This window comes from Hippichthys cyanospilos, chromosome 4, assembly GCF_059441005.1.
Source record: "Hippichthys cyanospilos isolate Australia breed blue-spotted pipefish chromosome 4, RoL_Hcya_1.0, whole genome shotgun sequence".
NCBI lineage: Eukaryota > Metazoa > Chordata > Actinopteri > Syngnathiformes > Syngnathidae > Hippichthys > Hippichthys cyanospilos.
In genome coordinates this window covers 19,083,613-19,107,487 of record NC_142372.1, presented here as the reverse complement: position 1 = coordinate 19,107,487, position 23,875 = coordinate 19,083,613, and the positions used below count along the sequence as shown (strand labels likewise).

Below are 23,875 nucleotides of genomic sequence, written 5' to 3'. Positions count from 1 at the left end.
CCGCCGCAGAAAAAATGCCTGAAATGTGGGGACATACTGGAATGGTCAGAGGAGCACTGGTGTGTTAAGATTTAGATCCATTTTTTTCCATCCATCCATCCATTCTTATTTTTATACAACTGTCACAGTTGAGAGGTTCTGAATTTGATTCTCATGATTAGGACAAGCAAAGAAAACGAATGGACTGAAAATATTAATTCAGGTTTTTAAATTCTACACTTTTGTGATTTAGATTGTTTTTTAATGCAGATAATTTAACATTTTTTCTCTGTTGGTTTGGCAAATATCTTCAAACTGAAATGGTATTCTTCAAACTAAAAGATCCAACAACAATGTAGCTTATTAGCAAAATACCACTGCCCAAATTGCAAAGATCCTTTTGAATTCCCTTTGCTCATTTGCATTCATTTGGTGCTTCTTTCCAAAAATAACCTGGATGGTTGAGCAGAGCACCATGGGTAAAAACTCATCTCCCTCCAGAAACAATTTATCCACATGTCAAAACTAAATTTATTTCTCAAATAAATACTTAGTGCCCCGAAAACGCATAGTCCCTTTGGCATCGCGTAAACGCGGCAAGTCATAATGCTTAGATGTTTGGCCTCTATGAAAGGCATCTATCTACACGATACACTTATATGTAAAACTGGAAAAAAATTAAAATGAAATTTTCTTGCCATTGTATTATAGTCTTGACAATTGAACAGACTGTTGTGCGTATGATGACTTGCACAATGAAATCTTGCTGTCACAATTTGGTGAGTACAACCTCTAGGCTGATACTGTAACTAACTAACTTCAAATCAACAAGACCAATTTATTTGAGAAATGTGTTGAATGTGGGCATATTGTGCAAACTGTAGGATCCTTTAGATAACCATTTGCAATGGTAACACCTGAGACTGAGACACTACTCAGAACTGTGTAATTTGATGAAAGCCTTGAGAAATGACAATCTCTTGCAACTGCAACTGTGTGGTAGTTTGGGGGATTTGTCCGTGGTATTTGGGGAATGTCATTTCTGTTTTGAGAAATTAGCCAGATCAATGGACAAAAGCTATAAATAAAACAATAGAAAAAGGCAAAACCATTTAATTGGTTTTGTGCCTTTGGGAAAAAAAGTTGACTGACCGTCAAACAAAAGACTTGTTGAAACAAAACAAACAAAACAAAACCTCACGACTAAAATGAATCATTTTAAAACTGCATTTGCAACTCCAGAAACAACTATTTATCATGCAGACAAATGTGCTAATTAAATGTAGTAATACTCAAAAATGACAAAGATGCAAAATACAGTACAGGATGTTTCAAATTTTAAAAAGTCACTTTTTTATGTGACTACTTCAAAGCATAGAAAAGATTTGTTTGTGGCAGGCATAATATGGATACATATTTGCATAATGCGAGTGAAAGTAAAACTATTGCATCTATATATCAAATCATGTGATAATGTTTCCCATTCTGCTGCCATTTCGGCCTTATCATTCTAGGTGTGAACCTTCTCAGGGTTTCTCCTTTTATTTTTCCGAAATAGGTTTTCTCTGAGTTCTTCCTTGCTATAAAATGTTTTTGATCTCTTTGAACTGTGGGCTTAAGACTTTGAAGATTAAGGGCTGGATAAACTTGACATTATACCCCTCAGCTCATTGGTGATCACATCGAATCCACATCCCTCTTTGGAATCATATTGCATTCGAGTTTCAACTGTTAAAATATCTATCCATTCATCCATTTCTGTATTACTTACACTCCTTAGGTTTTCGAAAGGTATGTCAGAGTATATCCCAGTTGACTTTGGAAGAGAGGCAGGATAAATCTTGAACCGTTAACACTTCACATTCACATCTACAGACTATTTAGAATACACACTTGGAATTACCATGCGTGTTTTGGGTGGGTGGAAATTGAAGAAGCTGGAGTAAACCGCCGCAAGCACAGAGTGAGCCATGAGCCCAGATTTTAATCCCCGACCTCTGAACCGTGACGCAAACATACCAACCAGTCAGCCACAATGCCTCTCTGCTAAAATATGTACTAAAACATGTATGTTAGCTGTTAACAATAGCTATTTAAAGATGGAATCTTTGGCTTTTCATATTCAGTGTCCTCCAGGGCTGTCTGTGCTGCGCTACGGAGGATGAGACACTGCACATTGCAAAAGACAAGAAGAGCAGTACAATCAAGAGTCACTGGCAAGCTGGAAGGATGGGTGACATTGACTTTATTGGAGCCTCCAAGACAAAAGCAAAGGTAAACAACATAATACGAGATCACATGGGAATGAGTGGAATGCTTCAACTCTTCACTTTTGTTTTAGTTTATCAGGGTGCAAGGCAATACCAACCCAGCGCACGTCTTCCAGATGCTGACAGAGAAGTGGGGCCTTGCTCTTCCACACCTGGTAGTTGCTTTAGTGGGAGGAGATGAGTTGGCTCAGATGAAGCCTTGGCTCAGGGACACACTCAGAAAAGGTCTCGTGAAAGCTGCACAAAGCACAGGTATGAGAAACAGAGCCTAACGTCGCCAGATAAGCCTGTGGGGGAAGCAGACCGATGCATATAATTGATGAGTGGCTTCATCGCACTTAATCTAGAAATAACAAATTTGCAAACTACTCACACATCAACAATATAGAGAACACCTGCATGTCTAATAAGATCCAAAACTGGCCCAAGTTTTGTCTTAATTAACAAAATTGTGGGTGTGTGTGTGTGTGTGCGTGTGCGTGTGTGTATGTGTGTGTGTTTGTTTGAAAGCATTAGTGCACATATTACCACTCAGACTTGCACTAAAAATCACATTACTATTCATAATGATATTAGCCACTGAAAACAAATCAAATTGGTCACTCAATATACTTTTGCTGAAAAACACATCAGATGACCACGAATGAAAAATCCAATTTGATCAAAATGGTAAATGGAGTGCAGTTAATGTTGAAATCTTGATAATACTGTCTGTTTACAAGGCCATATTCTCTTATCATCCAAATGTATGAGTGTAGCCCACATCCATGTGTTGACACAGCATATGACGACGCCGAAAGGTTACATTTTTTAGTAAATAACTTTATTTAAATGCCTAAATAGCTCTCACATATTCACCACGTAGACAAAAAAAATTGAGACGGTATGTGCCAACTGAACTGTTCTCTGTGGCAACAATATGCTTTGGAACATTTTAACTCAAATGGGAAAAATCTAATTTGGCATTCGATTCGGTTGAAAAAGACGGGTGAAAAAGGTGCTTCTGTCTGCACTTTGTCAGCGTTTGAAAGTTTTCGTAAGTCGTCACACTGCCAGCAAAGCAGGAGTCTGAAGAGAGGAGTCTGACAGTGACTGATGGACCTTAAGTCAGTACTTTCCCCACCGCAATTCATTATGATTCATATCATATATGAATATTATTGACAAAATGCATGATACACAGAAATTGACGGCTAGCTTGGACATTCCATTGAAACAACTTCTCTGTGCTTCAGGGGCATGGATTTTGACAAATGGCCTTCGATTTGGCATTACCAAACACTTGGGTCAGGCAGTACAAGATCACTCCTTGGCTAGCACTTCTGCAAAAGTTCGCGTAGTGGCCATTGGTATCGCACCCTGGAATATGATCCACAACCGAGAGGCACTACTCAGCGCCAAGGTGTTTACGTTCACACAACAGAAATCTGAGAAAAATAAAACACTGGCATCCTAACATGATGTTTTATGTCATGTTTATCTCTAAGTTGGGCGTGCCAGTTGTATACAAGCCTCAAGACTTGCCCCATGGGTCGGTTTATTCCCTGGACAGCCACCACTCTCATTTTGTGTTGGTAGAGGAAGATCCAAACAGACCTGGAGCCACGAGTGAAATGAGAGTGAAGCTGCTCAAACACATTTCTCTTCAGCGCACAGGCTATGGAGGTAAATACAAAGGAATAAAAATATTGTGAAACAAATACACAATATAAATAACTTATTTGAATTGGTAAAAGCCCTGGAGACTAATGAGAACATGACATCTCATGCAGTCTCTAGGCATACCATAGGCATTCATCATTTAGTATGTGAACTCTGACTTTGCTTTGAAGGTGCAGGAAGTTTTGAGATACCTGTTCTTTGCCTTTTGGTCCATGGTGAACCTCGAATCCTCAAGGTTGGGCTCATTGGTTCTTTATCGTTGGTTTTCTTTACCCAATGTGGCTCTTGAAGGTGGTCTAATGCCCAATCATTAAGTTCTAAATGTGATTTTGGTTGTGGTCTCTCATGAAGATGCAGGCCAAACCTGACTAAGAAACACATTTCTTTCCGTTCTACAGACAGGATGTATTTTGACAGAAAATACAACAAAATTATTAAAATTTATTCATACAATATATCCCTGAAAATTTTGCTTGCTTTTTAGTGGGGAGTTAAACAAACAGTTGCTGTTTTTTAATGCTATATTTGTGCTTTATAATTTATATTTCAGTAACTGTGGTCAATTAACTTTGGTCGATCCTTTAAATTTGTTTTATAAATGTGCTTTAAAAAAAAAAAAACTTTGACTTGACTTGTATTTTCTGCAGCGGATGTTCAAAGGCATCGTCAATTCGACACCATGGCTTATTCTAGCAGGCTCAGGAGGAGTGGCTGACATCCTCGTCACACTCCTGAACAAGGGCTGCTGGGATACAGAGAGTGTTCACGAGCTGCTGCAAGACACCTTTCCAAATGCCTACAACAGCACGGACATCAGAAACTGGGTCAAGCTGGTGAGGGTGACGTGTTGAGCGTGGAGGCAGGCATACAGTTATGAATGTCATGGGGCTTGAACATTGCTTGCAAAATAGGACAAGCGAGAAAGAGAGCAGCTAAAATGGGATTGCCTTCTCCCAAATTTGTACGCGATGGCCCAATTTTAATTAACATAATAAAAATTTAAAAAAAAAACATTTTAGTTGTGGGAAAGGCTCAAGAAATAACATTTACCATCAGGAATTGGCTACTTAGATATTTCAGAACACTATGTAATATATGTCTGTCATCCGCCAATCAGATCCAGAAAATACTTGATCACGGGCATCTACTCACTGTTCATGACCCCGAGCAAGAGAGTTCTGAGCTGGACACAGTCATCCTCAAAGCTCTTGTCAAAGGTAAAGCGCTTATCAGGAGATGCTACACAGAATACTGCTTATGACACTGTTGACATTGTGCATGTGTGTGTGTGTGTGTGTAAGCTTGTAAGAGCCAAAGTCAAGAAGCCCAAGACTTTCTTGATGAATTGAAGCTGGCTGTGGCCTGGAACCGAGTGGACATTGCCAAGAGCGAGATCTTCAATGGAGATGTGGAGTGGAAGGTGAGTGACACAGTTCTTTTTTTTCTTTTTTGTAACTACCCAATTGGCTTTCATTGTACAAAAAAATGACTTGTTATTTGTAAATTTGCAGGGTATTTAACAAATGTTTAAATAGTGTTTTGCATTTTAGTGTAACAGCAGTGAACCTATTGGTGAGTGAATAAACGAGACCTCTAAATAAAGTTCAAAAAAGGTCTAAAAAAATGATATAATTGGCTCTTATTCGTCACCAATATTGTGAAAGAAGTACAAATTATTGATCCAAATTTGATGATTAAAATTAATCGCAGTACCTCAAATACTGTCTTTGCAGGCATGTGACCTTGAAGAGATGATGATGGATGCCCTTATCAATGACAAACCAGACTTTGTACGTCTATTTGTTGACAACGGCGTTAATCTGGGCGAGTTCCTCACCTACGGCCGTCTACAGGAACTTTACTGGTCCGTGTCAGAAAAGAGTCTCCTGTATAACCTACTTCTTAAAAAATATGAGGAGAAGCAGCGTCTGCTTGGTACTGCAAGGACACCTGGGCCTCCTGGGCAGCATATGTCAGAGCAGGGGGAACGAAAACCCCGTTTCACACTTTATGAGGTTGCCAAAGTGCTCAAAGACTTTCTTCATGACTCCAGCAAAGGCTTTTACCAAAAGATTCCCACAGTGAGTGTTTGAGTAATGTACTTCATTTTAAAGATGAGCCAATAAAAGCACAAAAATTCAGATCACTCTACCGTCACAGGCTGGTACCATGTCTAGGTTTTAGTTCAATGATGATCACTAATATTCTAGATACATTATAGATTTTTATTATTATAGATACTTTAAAATGAGACCAATTAAAGGAATAAAATCTTTATTTAATTATAGCTTTGTTATGGCTCATATGTTTCTGCCTACTGTTCGCTGAAGTTGCAGTTGCAGCTGGATGCTGTGTATTTATGCGTAACCTTGAGCTAACTTAATCAAGCACCTTCTTCAAAGGAATCATTTTACTTTTATCAAAAGTGCCGTCAGATTGTTTTTTTTTTTTTTAAAGTTATTCTAACGCTAACCCTAAGACCAACAACGGTCTCCTGCTCTTCCGTTTGATGTCTTCCTTCTGCTCTGCCATCTAATATGTCAAACACAATGACAGCCAATCAGGGTCCACTTCAGGGTGGGACTGACCTTTGTTTTCTATCCCACAACAACTCAAGCACAAGAAGCGAAAGCATGAAGTTAGAGATCAACAATGAGAGTGACGTAATACCCCAAAAAATTACGCTTTAAGTATGACTGTGATTAATTGGTCACAATTAATCTGAGACCCCTAATTATTATTGATACATTTGAGATGAGGCAGGAAAGTTGTTTCCAAGTGTCCACTTTACAATGAGGCTCTGCGGTCTCCCTGGCCACATTAACATCATCAGCCCAGGGAGGTCGGCTTGTCTGCTTGTAGTTCCTTGTAAACCTACTTTGCCCGCTTTGATCTCCCACCAGACTCTAGCAAATCAGCTTCCTCTTCAGTCATGTCAAGTACGATGAATGCTCCCCTCGCGCACTGCATTTAAAGGGAACGAGAGAAGCCAACTTTGATTTGCAACAAATAAAGTGAACTACGTTCATGCTCACAGTGGCGCAAACAGCCCTTTTTTGTACCATGTTGCATACATGTGTCAAAAATTCATTGTGACCCGACCACTCAGTGTTAGGCACTGCACTAGAAATGCACAAGGCATGAAAATACAGATTACTGTATATAGTTACATACAATAATTATTCATCACTACAAAAGAAAGTCATTCCCTATAAAATGTTTCATTTGAAATGTTAAATAAAAAGTAATGTTGTTTGAATAATGACTAAGTAAATGATAAAATAATAAAATAAGTAAATAAGTAACAAAATACAATAAAATATGTATCATGAATTTGTGTGGCTATGTTATAGTTTGCAAGTGCATATAATACAGGTGTTTATCATGGCTTGTGGCTAAATACGAACCTAACCTTTTAAATGACATTGAAATACGTTTGCCGGTGTGGCGAAAACACAATAAAAATATAATTGAATGTTATGCTAAGTGCATGTACAACAACTGAAATGTGTTTGCACTCCAGGAGAAGCCTGCAAAAGGTCGGCTGTTCCACAACCAGAAGAATTTGGTAGAGTTGGAAGAGCGTTGCCGACATCCTTGGAGAGATCTTTTCCTCTGGGCCGCCCTTCAGAATCGACAGCAGATGGCTAACTACTTTTGGGCCACGGTACATGTCTTGTCATTTCATTTTAATGACAATATGGTCTGGTTCATTCTACAGGTACATGCCTGGCCATTAACAGCAACATCAACAACAAACAGCGACTCAAATTGAGATTGTTTCTGGCATTTTTAGTGTGTGTAATATTTAGGTACATGCACAGTAAGTCCTCCTTTTAATAAATGAGGCCTCTGAAGAACTTCCATCTTCATTGCTGGGATGAACTTTAAAGGTTTTATAGGACCAGCAGCAATATTCAAATGAAGGCAATTTTTCAGTTTTGGTGTTGGTAATGAGAGACATGGGAGTTTAGATTCATGAATAGTTTAAATGACATCAATCAATGATAACATTTCTTTGTTTTCTGCATCTTTTTAAGGAAGCTTTGATTTTGGTATTACCCTTCCCTGCATTGAGCCAACCAATTAAGCGATCCTTCAAGTCACCCCTGTATCCTCCTTTCCTGCATTTATTTCAAACATGATCTGAAGTTATGGTAATTTCATTCAGTGTGCACATTCCGCGACCACGACTGGTCATATCATCGACATACTTGCACAATTCTGACTGAAGTATCTCTCACGTTGCAAGCTTTAATATAATGTAATTATCTTTGCAGCATACGAGCACTGCATCTCATCTATGTGCATATATTTTCAGCCAACATCTCACAATTTCCCACAATAGATACAGACATGTGATACACTGTATAATTTTGTGTGATCAAATATTCTAAATATTCTTAGTGTGCTCAACTAACATACTGTACAGCTGACAATGCCATTCCTCCTATAATTGTAGGTAAGAGATCGAGTTGTGCTTGTAAGACAGTTTGTTTCATTTTGTTATGCCTCCATTAAAGCAAAATGGGATTATGCGCTGTGAGCCACTGTTCTCCTCCATGTTTAGAGTACATAAATCAGCCCAATGGAGAATTTTTCTGATCCTGCTGAGACACGTGTAGCACCAGAACCCCTGTTGGGGAGTTCAATAAAAATTCTAATAATTACCAAGTGAGAAACAGAACGAGCAGCAGGCTATTATCAGATTTTTTGTCTATATAGTAGTTTTGTTTTTTTTTTGTCTTACTTGTTTCTCCAATTACTCTCCTCTTTCACAGATACAGGCTTGATCCAGAATCAACGTGAATTCATTTTAGAACACTTTTTAAAATAGATTTGTGTTACTTTTATGCAATTTAAAGACAATAAACTGAAAGTCAGTGAATGTGTGAATGTTTACTCTGTTTGGGCACACACTTGTTCCATTTCTAATGGCAAAAATACCAAAGGGGTAGCAATAAATAAAAGTGATTCTTACCATGCACAACCATTGTCCAATCTCTTTGACATGGGCTTGATCGTGTAATACCGGCATGTTGTGTGTGTGTTTAAAATAGTATACCAAATATCCACTCTTAACTGTACTATATTTTTAAACTGACATTTTAATGGCGTCCCATTGCTCAATCTGCTGGGGTAAGGTATTTAGCAATCCATTGATTGGGCCAAGGAGTTGTCCCTATTAAATTTAATACATTGGGATGAACACAGAAAAATGCTCTTTGAAAACGAATAATATGTTAAAGAACAAGCAGACCACAATCTAGAAAGAAATACCACCTTGGACAAGTTATTTCTTTTTATTAATTGTTTTCCATTTGTCTTAGGTAGCATTCTGGCCATGGAGGAAGCACAGGTTGCATACTGTATGTCAGGATTTATTTATTCTAAACTATATCACAGTGTGCTACACGTGGACAGCGTTGGAAATGTATCAACCGAGCTCATGTGTTAACTGTCAGTACAGCAATCCACAAGTTTACACCAGATGGCATTTCTGTACCTCATACCACACAAAGTCTGTTGAGTAAACCCCAATTAATACTTAAACAAGTACATATGTAGAGCCAGGCAAATCAACAAACCAAAAATATATGATGTGATTAAATACTTCGATTATCAGTATATTTATGCCATTCATTCAGGGCCCTGAGGCAGTAGCAGCAGCATTGGCAGGGTGTAAGATTCTGAAAGAGATGGCAAGACTTGAATCTGAGGCTGAGTCTGCACGTAGCATGAAGGAGGCCAAGTATGAACAGTTTGCCCTTGGTGAGTATTTCATCTGCTGCCAAGATGACTGTGGGATCAGAAATAAAAAGCTCAAACAATGCAAAAGACACTCATGTATTCACTTTTCTGACCTCTAAGAAGAAACATTGTTTCTAACACCTGTGTCAAACAGATGTGTTTGGAGAGTGTTACTCCAACAGTGAAGACAGGGCGTATGCTTTGTTAGTTAGGAGAACACAGTGCTGGAGCAAATCTACAGTCCTTAACCTGGCAACTGAGGCTGATGCCAAGTCCTTCTTTGCCCACGATGGAGTTCAGGTAGCAGAACAATTTCACTTCACTAGTATTGATTTTCTTCTCTCGCTTTCTCTGTAGTTCCTCTCCTGAAATCAAAGCAGACGTGATTTATTCTGGGTGCTTGGTACTTTTAGTCAGTTTGCTTTCACAGGCCATACAAACGTGTCTTTTTTTTTGTTTGTTTTTTTTTAAACATTGCCTGCAGTGGTTCACAGTGGTTTTGAGTAATACATGTTATTGTCTAATTGAAAATTTAGCAAGCAGCAATGAGTGTCATGTTCCTCCCATGTTTCAAAATCATCCCTGTTAGTACTGTCATTTGATCAGAGGTGTGAATGTAAGCGCTGTTTTGTCTAGATGTGTGTGTGCAATTTGCTGGTAAAGCCGTCTCTCATCCAAAGTCGACTGACACAGGCTCCAGCTCACCCATGAGCCTAATGAGGACAAGTGGTATAGAAAATAGATAGATGGAGTGAAAAATTCTCTCTGCCCTTCACAGAGAATGAGGTTTCTACTCATACAAGACACTGTGAATCTACTAAATATTTGATTGCCCCCTACAAGGTGCCCATGTTAAGTGGGCTGGTACTCATGAGTCAAGTAATAACATTGCATTTGTAGAGCAAGGTCCACAGAACTCGCGGTATAGTTTGATTAATGGGCAAAAATTAGCATCTTAATAGGATAAATATCCAGGTATTGACGCTGTCATCTGACTTCCATCAGATATTTGTCATGTCTTATACTGCCCCCTAACGGGATTATTCTTGATGAACTCATTTTAGCAGCCATCCCTCCATCATCTGTAGAAAATTCACTGAAAAAAAGTCTTTGTTTACTTATCCGTTTCTTTATTTTCCAGGCTCTTCTGACAACGATTTGGTGGGGAGCCATGACAACAGACACAGCCATCTCCAAGCTTGTTGTGTCTTTCTTCTGTCCACCTCTCATTTGGACTAATTTTATAAAGTTTTGGTGAGATTATATTGATTTAATCTAATTTTGTTCCACAAAGATGTATGTTTTATGTGTGCTATTGCTGTAATTGTCTAGTGATGAGGAGCTTAATAAACAGATCAGTGAGGAGCAGTTTGTGGAGTTGGACAGTTTGGACACGGAGAAGGTTTTACTGTTAACGGATGAAGATGGCACGCTGTAAGTTTGTAATGTACAGTATTATGATAATATTGTGAGATTCAAAACCGCAGCTTCTTCTTTACTGAGGCAGATGTACTAGCTGCATTGGAGAAATACATATTTAGGAGAAGGCTTGTCCTAAGCTTCATGAACTCCAACTGCCCTCTGCATCTACTCAGGAACCTTTCACCTGGCGCCCCAGCAGATCAGAGCTGTGCATCTGTGTGGTGGCGTTTCTTACTTCATCGCTGGCGTCGCTTTTGGAGCGCTCCAGTCACTGTGTTCCTTGGTAACGTCATCATGTATTTTGCATTTTTGTTCCTGTTCACCTACGTGCTCCTGCTGGACTTTCTTCCACCGCCACCCCTTGGACCGGGAGTCCCCGAGATTATGCTCTACTTCTGGGTTTTCACTCTGGTGCTAGAAGAACTTCGGCAGGTACTATATTTATAAAACAATTTAGCAATATGTTGCTTCATGTTTCATGTTATTCTCTTTTAATTTGAAAAGAAAATTGTACTGTTCCTGCTGCAGCTTTAAAACCATCAAATTAGATTTGATGATACCTGCAAATACCCTGTTACAATCTCTTGTGCTTCCTCGTACTTGTACCCCTGAGAACCACTTGATATGGCACATCACTTAGCATAAGGTTGATATCGTTGATCGTTGCATTTCACCATTGCTTGACACTAACCAAACTTTTGCCGGAGATGTTCGTAAATAGTCTTAATCTTGTTCAGATGTAATTGTTGGCTGACAACATGAGTTAGTGCGCCACCAACTGCTTACCTCAAGCATCTTCGATCGGAGATCTTCAATGAGTCAACTCAAAAATGCAACAACACAACATTTTTAAGTCATTTAGTTAAAAGTGATTGTGACAACACACTTGGACTGATTTTGATGGAAGACAATACGGTTAACCCTGTGACATATTTATTTAAATCGATTAACGGCTTTACTCTTGGAATTTTAGTGTAATTAAAATGTGTCATGTTGCAGAGCTTCTTTTCAGATGAAGAGATGAACATTTTAAAGAAGTTTAAGCTTTATGTGGAGGACAACTGGAACAAGTGTGACATGGTTGCTATTTCACTGTTTGTCGTTGGAGTTTCATGCAGGTAAAATACACAAAACATATACATTGAATTTCCTCAAAACAAAATATACATTTTGTTTGTTTAAATGGCAGGATGGTTGATGAGACTTATGAGGCAGGAAGGACTGTTCTAGCAATCGACTTTATGGTATTCACACTGCGGTTGATCCACATCTTTGCCATTCATAAGCAGTTGGGGCCAAAGATCATCATCGTGGAGAGAATGGTGACCAAAACACTCATACGAACATTTAATCATGTAAAAATTGGCATCTCTGTTTCCTTTGCACTCACATTTTTACCTGCACCAGGCTGTATATACAGTATCTGTAAAAATACTAAAATTTGGTCTAGTCCTACTCCACAGACACACTCAATTACCTTAGCTTCACAGTTTCTGCTTTCGAAACTCGGTTCTTGCCAAACAGTAGCATTCATCAGTTTGAAAATGAAACATTTTGTCTATGTAGACTATTCAACTAAATTTAAGTTGAAAATGGACTTGTAGTTATATAGTGGTTTCCTATTTTAGGTACTCAAAGCACTTCACGCTGAGTACTCATTTACCAGTTGTCACTGTTGAGACACAGCAAATACAAACAGGCCCCAAGAGCACCATTTGACACTTTGACATGGTCACAGTGGTCAGAGGATTGAACCCAGAACCTCTCAATTGGGAAACTATGACTACCACTCATCCATGCCTCCTTAAGTTAAAAAAATAAATTTTCCTAAAAATAAATGGCAAATGATTGTTTATTGGAAATGGTTTGTAATTACAGACTCTGAATTGTCTAAAGGTGTGTATGTGACTGTAAGTGCACGCGTGTCAACATGTGCTCTGTGTTTCACCGGTCTATGGCTGTTTCTATCTTGCCCAAAGCCAGGTGGAATAAGTTAATGCTCACCCAAACCTAGACCAGCACAATAGAAATTGATGGATGAATATCCTGGAGGTATACTGTTCGTGTATGTGTAACAGAGTCATGTGTATTGGAAAAATTTCCTAGTCTGATGTCAACTGAAGCCACAAAACGGATCATTATTTGTTGATTTTTTTTTCCTATTAAGCTTTGGCATTGGGTTTTATTAAGTTCTTGTGATAACCTTGTAAATGTGGAAGTTGTGAAAGACATTCAAGCAGTGTAACATTTTTTTGTTGTTGTTACAGATGAAGGATGTCTTTTTCTTCCTCTTCTTCCTGAGTGTGTGGCTCATTGCATACGGGGTGGCTACGCAGGCCCTTCTTCATCCTAATGACCCCCGAATAGACTGGGTCTTTCGAAGAGCCCTGTATCGGCCCTACTTGCACATTTTTGGCCAGATTCCTTTGGAAGAAATCGATGGTAAATGGCTGAAGGATGAATCAATAGTTACGATAGATTCCTTTAAAGGAAATAGATGATAAATGACTGGATGTTTCATCAAATAATGTTACGATTTAATGCAATTTCTATCAACAGTCATAATAGAGTCATATGGAGGAAAATATATGATAGATAAATGGAAGGTGAATCAAATAATTTCATAATTGGCAGCTCAAATTGACCGCAATTCAGTAATCTACAATTAGGTCCATTTGTTTCTTTCATGATACAGCTGCGCGGATGCCTGAAATGAACTGCACCAATGATTCAGAGGAGATTATCAAGGGCCTAGTGCCACCATGTCCTTCTGTCTATGCCAACTGGCTGGTGATCCTTCTTCTGGTCATCTTCCTTCTTGTGACCAATGTCCTTCTCCTCAACTTGCTCATTGCTATGTTTAGGTCAGCATCTTAGTAAACATTGTGAAAATTTGTTGGTTGATGTTTGTGAACAGGTGGCTACAAGAACAACTCTAGAAAACGAATACCCTTATTTCCTGTTTCTCTTTTGTGACGTACAGCTACACATTCCAGGTTGTACAGGGCAACACTGATATTTTCTGGAAGTTCCAAAGATACAACCTGATTGTTGAGTATCACAGCCGCCCCGCATTGGCTCCACCTTTCATTATCATCAGCCACCTCTCTCAGCTCCTTCTCAGCCTTGTTAAGCAGACAGAGTCCAAGCAGGAGCATCTTGGTAGGATGATTGAAAGCAACAATGTTTACCAAAATGATGATATTTAATATAACACTGAGACTTTAGACTGTGCTTTCTTACCCGTCCTTTCAGAGCGAGAGCTACCAGCAGGGCTTGACCAGCGGCTGATGACATGGGAGACAGTACAGAAAGAGAACTACCTGGCCAAACTGGAGCGTCAACACTGGGAAAGCAGTGAGGAGCGACTCAAGAGTACATCCTCAAAGTAGTTGTTCTTTTCCTATTTTTGGCAAACTTTAATCAAGTCGTCTATCGCTAAAGTATGTTTCTGCTATATCAGATTTGGATGAAACTATCAATGCTAACTTCATTTTCCTTACAAGTGTGAAATTGTGAATAGGGTGGGTGGTTACAGCTCTATCAAAAAAAAAAATATAAAACAAAATGCAGTTGCCACATTTTGTGTTGCTCCCAGTTGCAGTTTCTTGATTATAATTTACATTATATGTATGTCCGTGCAGTCCTGAGCAAACCAGAAAGGTGGTTTGCTGTTTAAGTATCAGGGTTTGATTTATTTTTGATGCCTCAAAGAAGGTTGGTGAGCTGGCTACAACTGGTATTATTTAGTCTGACATTCTTCATTCCTACTCAAAATTTAGTGGTCATAGATGTAATTATTTATTAATTGTATGGACAGTAATGATCTATTTATTATTTCTTAACAACTGCCAAACTAAACAAACCTAACTTTACTAAAAAAATAAGTCTAGGATGATTTTCGTTCTGACAAGGGTTCAGAGTTTGCTGAGGATTATCGGAGGCGTGAAGGACCAAGAGAAACGCCTGGCATCCATGGAGGCTCAAGTATGCCCAAACAACTTAGTACCATATCCTCCACTTGACATTCTTGTGACATATAACGATGTATTTTGTATGTGTCGCTTGCATTTGTATGTAGGTCAGATACTGTGGTGAGGTGTTGTCTTGGATGGCAGAATGTTTTGCTCTGAGCACACTAAAAAGTGGGAAAGAGGCTCCAACTGCACCAAGTGAGTCAAGTGGCAATCAAAATTATATTCTGTTAAACTGATAATACCACTACACACACTTAATGAAGCATTTTATGTGAATTAATAGCTCACTAAATGGCGTTTTCTTTGGCAGGCTGCAAGGCAAGCAATGATGCTCGTCAAAGTCAACCCAAGGAAGGCACCAAATGAGCTCAAGCTTACTGTTACAATGACAAATGAAAGTAAGCAATAAAAGAAGTGATGGTAAGATGTCCAATTGTTACGTGTTACGAAATTAATCTGTTCCGTGGATGGGCTCGTAAGGCGAATTCACCGTATGGAGGGCAATCCAAACCTATGTTAAATAGCCAATGCGTTTAGAACCCCTGGTAAAAACGTCAAAATTGTACATACATATTAAAATTGGTATCAAAATAGTAAGTGCTACATATATATAATATGCATGTATACAATCAGAAAACGTAATAAATAAAAAATATAGAAATGATTTACTTACCTTTGAGTGTCTTTTGTTATGCCCATATTCCCTAGGAAGGGTAGCATCATATTTCTTGATTATCTCCAGCTTCGTCCCCAAATAAATCATCTTCTTCTCTCTTTAACATCACTAGCAATCTTCGGACCCATGGCTAACCCTGTCAAGTTTGAATTGAGCCATAAAATACACTATAAATACGGTTTTATAACCACTTGCGATAGAACAAAGCTTTACCATTTCGCCATTTTGAAACGAGTGAGGCTGACCAATAGCAGACCCGCATCTCCGTTATGTGACAGCAACAGAAAATAAGTGCAATTACCAAAAAAAGTCCTGCAGATGGAGACAAAACACAAATACAGCCAATTCCCCAGGGTCATGACAGTTTTTTTTGTGGCAAAGTCTGGAAAATACCGGAAATAGGGAACAAAAAAACTCAATGTTCCACATCGCAACGACCTGACCTTTAGTGCCTCGACTCTGCCTGAACCCGACTATTCGCTAGCCTGCGGATCCCTCGTCCGACTGCCTGCCACGCTCCAGCTTCGCTGGCCCCGAACCCGTCTCCACCACCGCCCACTCCCGTCAGCGCCCACGCCAGCAAGTGTCCTCCAGTAATTAAAAACTCTGTCACTGAACTTACCTGCCTCTGCTTGCTATTGGGTTCTACATCTTACAGCCGTGACACTACTCACAGTTGTTATATCCATAAAACCGCAAATACATTTTTAGGACGTATTGCTTTTCAGATACTTTTCCAACCTCCCCAGATCTCTGTTGGAACCTTCTAATGACACTGTCTGCGATTAAGCACATCCCTCTGAGAGCATCATCTGTGAAGCCTGGCAATGACGAGCATTATCAAAAGAAAATAATTAACCATTCACTGTGTAATTTTGGTTCAAGAGCTTCTACATAATGGTGTAGCATTAATAATTACATAGATTTCCTATTTTGTATACAGCTTGTCCTAATTAGGTGGCTCATCAGGTAACCAGAGCCAAAACCAGCTGAGTGTGGTACATTGATTGCAAATGAATAGTTAATGTGAACACAAAAATTTCAAATAAATGAATGTTATGTTGTGAAAATGAGTAAAGGCGACGTCCCCTGTGATTAGCAGGTGACCAGGCTGAACAAAAGGCTGATAAACAATGAATACTGTATGTGTTATCCAAGAAAAACTCTGGTTGATGGAGCGGGGGCTAAAAGCACCAAAAAAATATTAGGAAAATCATCCTGAAAACGCAAATTGGTAGAGATCACCTGTACAAGCCAATGAAGTTTGAGCAAAAGTTATCATTTTGTTAAGTTTCCACATGCATATATATGGCACTTCGGCAATTTCCTTTGTTAAATATGAGTCTTATGGTACTGATATTTCTGACCAGGAAGTTAAATGTCTTCTTTATGGAAACCACACCTCCACCATGTAGACCTTTCATGATGTGGTTTAATGTCGTCCAACCACAAAACATCCATCCATCTGTGATCTTGACCGCTTATCCTCACGAGCCTATCCCAGCAGTAAATAAAGGGGTCCAAAAACAGGTGTTTTATTTACATTAAAATGCAAAGGATCAATATAAAGCTCTCACTAGCACCCATTCCTATCAAATCGGTCCTCATGGGAATCCAGTTTTCAGAACAGTTCCGTCCATGAGAATTATTTCAGCCATCGATTATCCGACCGTGTGCTCCCAAAAACACATTTGGCCACTTCTGCATTTTCTACTGTAAAACATTGGAATCAATAAATTAAACATTTCCGTTTACTTTGACATGGATAAGGATGGTGTGTATTTACTCTTGCATGGGTGGTACGACGACTTTCTTTCGTCATCAGGCCTCTAGCAAGTCATGTTTATCTGCTCTTCTGCTGTTGAGAGTGCAGAATAAGCAAGGAATGCTTAGAAGTGCATTATTGAAGGGAAATAACATTTGTTTACAAAAGAAATTGACATTGTCACACGGTTAAACTCAACTACAAAATTGAACTGCCATGATATGCCCCCTTCAAGAACATCTTCTGTTCTTTTAGTAAGCATAAAGGTTTTTTGCTATTTTTTTTAAGCACAAGCTTGTTTATTCAACTCAAGCTGTAAGTTCTAGAAAGCTTTGTAAAGTACCATGTATCCCTGTAGTCTTTATTTCAGGTTAACAGCAAAATGAATTACATCGGATTTTTTTCACATTTGAATGATTGCAAATACACTCACGCACGCACACAGACCTTTAGTTATTTCTTATACCTCCGTATAACTAATGTTGGAAAATAATTTAAATGTAAAGGCACATGAATATATAAATTCTTTGTGATTAATCACAACATTGGTGTTGGAAAAAGGAAAATAAAAATGACACCCCTAAAACAACACATTTCAGTCATAATTCATTAATATTCTTATCATGCCCTCTCAGTTGTTTTCATTCAGCGCAAGTGAAATGAAGTTCAAGGCACAAAGGAAGCTTGACAGAGGCTTGCATACATTGTTGTTCTGCGTGTCTGGTAATTCAAATAATAGACAGTGCTGTGTGGTAGTAACAGTCAGTTTGTTGGCAGAAAAATCTAAATAAATCACCAAACCTTTTCGTGCTAAATGAACTTGTGCTTGTTAAACGATGTGCACTGCATACATGCAGAGGTTTTTCAAACCTGATAATCATCAAACTGCATTAAAGTAAGACTCATTCTAAGATATCTGAAAGATGGTAATACCAGCACATTTAACACAGTCGGGCAAAACTAAGCATGACTGACGTGCAAAGTAAGTTAGTCACGTGAGGCCTCAGGGCCTCGAGGCTGCAAAGTTGCTCCCTCACGTTGGAACATGTCAAAACGCGGCGTGACCTCACAGCGGATGAGAAGGGTGTCATCCTTGACGAAAGCTCGCTGACTCAGCTGATGCAAGTGCAGGAAAGTCACATAGCCAAAACCTTTGGGGTTACGCTGAATGGTGGGTTTCTTAAAGGCTTGAAGGTCCGGCTTCGTCTCCATCACTTCCATGTGGTGTTGAGCGTCCGGGCCCTGGTCAAGGATGGCGAGACGGATAGTGCCCTGGAAAGGCCAGCTCAGCTGTCCATCAAAAGCTCCTTGCATGGTGTGGACAAAGAGGGATATGTAGTTGGAACAGCGCGGAGCGTTGGGGGTCTGCAGGTGTAAGCGGAGGCACAGTTTGTAACCAGGTTGACCCGTGTAGAACCCGGGGCTGTGCTCGACCACCGGCAGGCCTGCTTCTTGGTTCCGGAGGTGGGCCGAGAAACCTCTGAGGCGCCATATGAAGATGCCATGACATTGTTGGGCCTCCAGCTCCTTCACTGTCTCCTCGAGTGCAGCTACTCTTCTCTGGAGCTGTGCAAGCTGACCTACCTGAAGAATGGAAACGGTAATCATGAGATGGCAACTACTGACATGATTTCTGCTTTCATTTATATTCTAAGGCTTATCCTCGGCAGGATGGAGCAGGAGCGAGACCCTACACACAATTTCAGGGAAATATGAAAATACTATACCCGAGTATCTTCCAAGATGATAAGCTCACGAAGGTGGTGATCCTGTTTGACTAATCGTCCATCCATATCCCGGATCCTTTGCATTTCTTCACTAGGGTTGCATGGACCACAGCTGCTGCCACAGCTTGCACTCCCTCTACAAGATGATGCCGATGCTGCTCCTTGATCATCGCTTGAAACGGAAGGTCCAAGAGCCCAAAGTGACTTCGGGCCGGTTCCGTTAAGGCTGAGGCAGCGTAAAAATTCTGCCATGTAGCGCATGTGCATTTGTGTGAACTCTTGCATATGCTGAGCCAGGTTGTGTCGCTGCATCTATAAAGAACCACAGTTTGACAAAAACAATGAAAAAATCTTGCTATACAGAATGTCAAGAGATTTTAGAATTCCTCTGAGGCTTCACGTGGCATCACCTACCCTTTCCTTACATCCAAAAGTGCTAAAGGTACATGCAATAGGGGCTTTGGGGCAATCTGTATCACAATGAGAGTCCATCTGTAACAAAACATAAATTGACATTTTTAAACCGCTTTATTGTTACTGAATCATAAAAGCATATTGAATGAGGGTTTCATCTCTATTTGTTTCCCCTTGTGTTAACAATAACTTAAAAAAATGCATTTTATTTAAAGGACACCATACAATCAAATAGCATACAACACGAACATTTAAAAACATATAACATCAGATTGACGAAACACAACTAGGAAAGTGTGACATTTGAAACAGAAGTTTTTTAACTTTGGTTTTGAAAAGGGAAAGGGAGTCTGTGTTGTGCTGAGTTGCAGAGGAGGAGAGCTAGAACAACTAATGCTTCACAGTGATGAGGCAGGCAGGCGGGGCAGTAAGGTAAAGCGAGGATAAAGATGGATGGGCGCGAAATGAGGTGGCACTTTATTATGTCTGACAGGGTGAGCAGAAGGAACTTGAAATGTGTTCAAAACTTTACAACATGGAGCTGGTGTAGAAAGGTAGACTGATTGAGTTCCTTTAACAACCCCAGCAAATTCTGGATCAGTTTAAGGGTGATTTGTGGAGACAGAAATAAGGGGAATTGCAGTAATCGATACTGAAGTGAGGGTATCAACGAGGATGACAGTGGAAGAGGTAGTGAGGGACAAGTGCAATACTGTAAGAATGTAAGTATGCATACGTGTGTTAAGGAACGTTTGTGTTGTTTTAAAACAATACGGTGCTGTCAAGAATGATATCCAGACACTTAAACTGGTCAATGGGAGAAAATGACATAGAGGCATAGGGCAGAGATAGTTACTGCTGCTTCAATGTGTTTCCGTAACCATTTTGGGTTTTAAGGCGATTGGGTGGTTGGCCCAATGCACCCTAAGCCTGGACCTTGCAGACCAAAGTCCTTAGAGGCTTAAGGTAGGCTCCACTTAGACACTTGGAGCACCCGATGTTCCCAGGTGGTCTCCCATCCAATTACTAACCAGGCCCGACCCTGCTAAGCTTCCAAGATTGGAACATTGGATGCAAAGTGATGAAGAAAACTCCATTAGTACTCACGTACCCGATCTCTGGTGAGATCCAGCTCACAGTACTGGCATTTGACGCTCACAAAAGGACACTGCTGCTCATGAAGCTAGAAGGAAAAAAACAAAAAAAACAAAACAAAAAGGAATGAACACACAGATGTGATGGACTGTATTTACACAAAAGAAAAAATGCTCTGGGAACATCACTTAAAAGAACTAGTTACCTCCCTCTCTTCGTATACAAAGCTTGCAACGCAGTCAGGGCAGGTCATGGGTCTCCTTTGGCATTCTATGGTTTTGTGTTGCTCCAAGTAGATTTTTCTGACAGACTGTTGGCACTGTGGGCAGGGCTCAGTTGCAAATGGACATTGTGCCAAATGATTCTGGAAGGACGATAGAATAAAACCAGGAATGGGTACAAATTTGCAGTAATCTTGTGCCATTCTCGAGGGACAAGGGCTGAGCCTGGCTGGGTGTTTACAGCCACATCATTCACCAGGTACTTCCTCTGGAAGCAACATTAGTTCAACCCCTCAACACCTGCTCAGACTTTTGGATGCAGAGCATTCTGACCATCGCTGCTGTATAGTCTACCTCAAGGAAGGATGGCAGCAGCTTGATGAGAATGACCACAAGGTGACTCGAATGCTGTCTATAACTCGCTAAACTATTAGCTCTTAAACATCCATCCATGCAAAAAGCACTAAGTACACCATTGTGATTTCTATTTCATTTAGGCTTCCTAACAGTGTTACAACATGATTTCTCACCTCTAAATGACGGAGTTCCATTTTGTCAACACAGCCGGCATTTGGACAGCGGACAGTGAGGGACAGAATCTCCCTTTTGGCAAAGTTATCAGGAAATAGTTGGTCTTCTAACAACATTTCATTGTCCACTGGGCACCTCTGCCCTGTATCCCTTTATTTCGGAAAGAAAAAATGATTTTATCAAGACTGAGAGTTCTATTATATATGGCACTTAATGTATTGCTACACCATCACATGCATGCCGTTGTTGACAAATAATATACACTTACAGCATTCTGCTATGACTGACTTCATTACAAACACAAATTGAATATTGAAGCAACACAAAAGCCTACCGAATTGACTTTTCAATGCAGCTCTTGCAGAAACGATGCCCACATGGTGTTTGAATGGCATTCCTCAGAGCCATTAGGCAGATAGGACATTCGTATTTTCTCTCAAGCGGCGGATCAAACTCCACATCGTAGCCCTGCACAAGGGCAGTCGATGGAAGAATAGTTGAAGCACTCGGGCTTTCGGAGGGGCTGTGTATGGATTCTCGTTCCCTTTCCAGCATTGCCAAGGCACAACTGGACAGCTCGCCACCTACGGCTCCCTCATAACTGACCTCCTCCAAACTCCCCTTGTGAGTATCAGAGCAAGACATCTGAGGAAGATGAGGCACAAGTGGAAACTGATGAGAACAACATACAATTCACAAATACGGTATAGTGATGCGCAATATTGTGACTGCTGACCCTATACAACAGCTACAACATTCAGAAACAAAAGCATTACTGTACCTAGGAAACAGGTGAGCAGTTATGCAAGAACATTCGGACGGCTAATGGTAATACCATTGGTTATTGCATTTATTTCGTTAGCGTTTTAATTGTACCTTGGCTTAGGGCAGCTGCACTTTTACACATTTCTATTGTGTTTCTGTTTATTTCCCCGTTACATTTATGTTTTATAAGTTTAAACTGTAAATAAATAAAAACATACAGGCAACGTTGTTGTTTGAGGAGACTCGCCGAGTTTATATGCGGAACTGTTCATTTTTAGGTCCAGGCGGTCTTCTCTAAATACAGTATTTAATACATGTATATACTAAAATAAGGCAAAGCGTGTAGTAATTGCGCCAAACCTTTGCGAGAAAACTAACACACAGGACCAGACAATAAAATAAAAGCCATGTTAAAATATTACCTTGTCTGGAACTTATCGTTTGTACGGAATTTCCTGTTTTCCACGTCACTTTACGTCAAACGTAACAGGCGCCGCCCTGAGTCGGTTAGTCGATGCTGTGATAAGGCAGTGACGCTCCCATATTGGATGTGTCACATCCGCCTCGTCCGTGAACTAAGCCAAGTCAATGGTCTAAATATGAACAACATACACTGCAGAAAATTGAATGCCTCTTGGTCCCCCATTTACACACGCAAATATAGCTTGAGCACTAAATAGTCAAAATCAACGTAGACAATTTTTAACCTGACAAAAAATATAAAATACATGTAGAATTAAGTCCAATATTTATCATAACAGTAACAATACAGGAAATTAGCAACTAACTATGTCATGTAAGAATTAGAAACATACATAGGTTGGCTAGAAAGAAAGAGAAAGAAAGAAAGAAAGAAAGAAAGAAAGAAAGAAAGAAAGAAAGAAAGAAAGAAAGAAAGAAAAAAAGAAAGAAACATCAATGGACATTATAGTTCATTTGGAATTACACATTCAAAAATATTAGGAAAAGGGTACAAAATATAAAGTCCCACCTAGTTTTCTCTTTTTAACTTAAATGATGCTAACACAGTACCGTTGAATATATTCATGTGCGAGACTACTTTTATACCTGTACAGATGTTATTCAGCTTTATACTTTATTTTGAGCTTAAACATGTAATTATGTTATCCATCGTTTAAATCAAACCCCGAGAACATCTCAGTGGCTTATCCACATAGAAAGTGGCTTTCGGGATATTAACTGTGGCTTGGTTATATATTTAATTAATATTTTAGATAGATAGATAGATAGATAGATAGATAGATAGATAGATAGATAGATAGATAGATAGATAGATTGATTGATTGATTGATTGATTGATTGATTGATTGATTGATTGATTGATTGATTGATTGATTGATTGATTGATTGATTGACGGGCCAGCAGATGACTGCTCTAAATGCATTTACAAGCAGGCAAGTCGAGCAAACAAACCGTCGACCGTACCTCAAAACACGCCACAAGTGTGGTTGAGGCTAACAGCAAGATGCTCATACCATTGGCCAAGTCCCCTGATGGCTTACATGAAGAATACAACTTGTACATCAAGTACAGCATGATTTGTCTATTTATTACACCAAGAATAAATAATGGAATTTGGGGCCAATGGCGTTTTAATA

General features: G+C 39.6%; 2 protein-coding genes across 2 annotated transcripts; one reads left to right on the top strand and one right to left on the bottom strand.

The window, feature by feature from the left end:
• trpm5 (transient receptor potential cation channel, subfamily M, member 5) lies at window positions 1–15,515 on the top strand. Its single transcript, XM_088413124.1, has 25 exons — window positions 1–59; window positions 2,106–2,253; window positions 2,321–2,501; window positions 3,485–3,651; window positions 3,737–3,914; window positions 4,082–4,146; window positions 4,559–4,744; window positions 5,029–5,128; window positions 5,213–5,331; window positions 5,645–5,992; window positions 7,435–7,578; window positions 9,560–9,683; window positions 9,817–9,962; window positions 10,804–10,916; window positions 10,995–11,096; window positions 11,258–11,516; window positions 12,084–12,202; window positions 12,274–12,406; window positions 13,352–13,526; window positions 13,780–13,948; window positions 14,068–14,246; window positions 14,340–14,472; window positions 14,999–15,071; window positions 15,166–15,256; window positions 15,372–15,515. Exons 2-25 carry the CDS (start codon window positions 2,209–2,211, stop codon window positions 15,425–15,427), a joined length of 3,405 nt encoding a protein of 1,134 aa, XP_088269250.1. The 5' UTR covers window positions 1–59; window positions 2,106–2,208; the 3' UTR covers window positions 15,428–15,515.
• A 2,327-nt stretch (window positions 15,516–17,842) lies between these two features.
• Window positions 17,843–22,664, bottom strand: traf6 (TNF receptor-associated factor 6). Its single transcript, XM_088413919.1, has 8 exons — window positions 22,474–22,664; window positions 21,825–22,135; window positions 21,490–21,640; window positions 20,944–21,102; window positions 20,755–20,826; window positions 19,644–19,721; window positions 19,230–19,541; window positions 17,843–19,086 (listed from the first exon to the last, which is right to left on the bottom strand). The coding sequence occupies exons 1-8, from the start codon at window positions 22,525–22,527 to the stop codon at window positions 18,490–18,492; spliced, it is 1,734 nt and encodes a 577-aa protein (XP_088270045.1). The 5' UTR covers window positions 22,528–22,664; the 3' UTR covers window positions 17,843–18,489.
• Between the last annotated feature and the right edge of the window lie 1,211 nt (window positions 22,665–23,875).

Coding starts and splice junctions, on each gene's coding strand:
- traf6 (XM_088413919.1), bottom strand. CDS start 22,527: ATGAACAGTTCCGCATATAAACTCGGCGAGTCTCCTCAAACAACAACG. Junction 22,136..22,473: donor CTCAAACAACAACGTTGCCT/GTATGTTTTTAT, acceptor CATCTTCCTCAG/ATGTCTTGCTCTGATACTCA. Junction 21,641..21,824: donor TGCATTGAAAAGTCAATTCG/GTAGGCTTTTGT, acceptor TCCGAAATAAAG/GGATACAGGGCAGAGGTGCC.
- trpm5 (XM_088413124.1), top strand. CDS start 2,209: ATGGGTGACATTGACTTTATTGGAGCCTCCAAGACAAAAGCAAAG. Junction 2,502..3,484: donor GAAAGCTGCACAAAGCACAG/GTATGAGAAACA, acceptor TCTGTGCTTCAG/GGGCATGGATTTTGACAAAT. Junction 10,917..10,994: donor ACTAATTTTATAAAGTTTTG/GTGAGATTATAT, acceptor GTAATTGTCTAG/TGATGAGGAGCTTAATAAAC.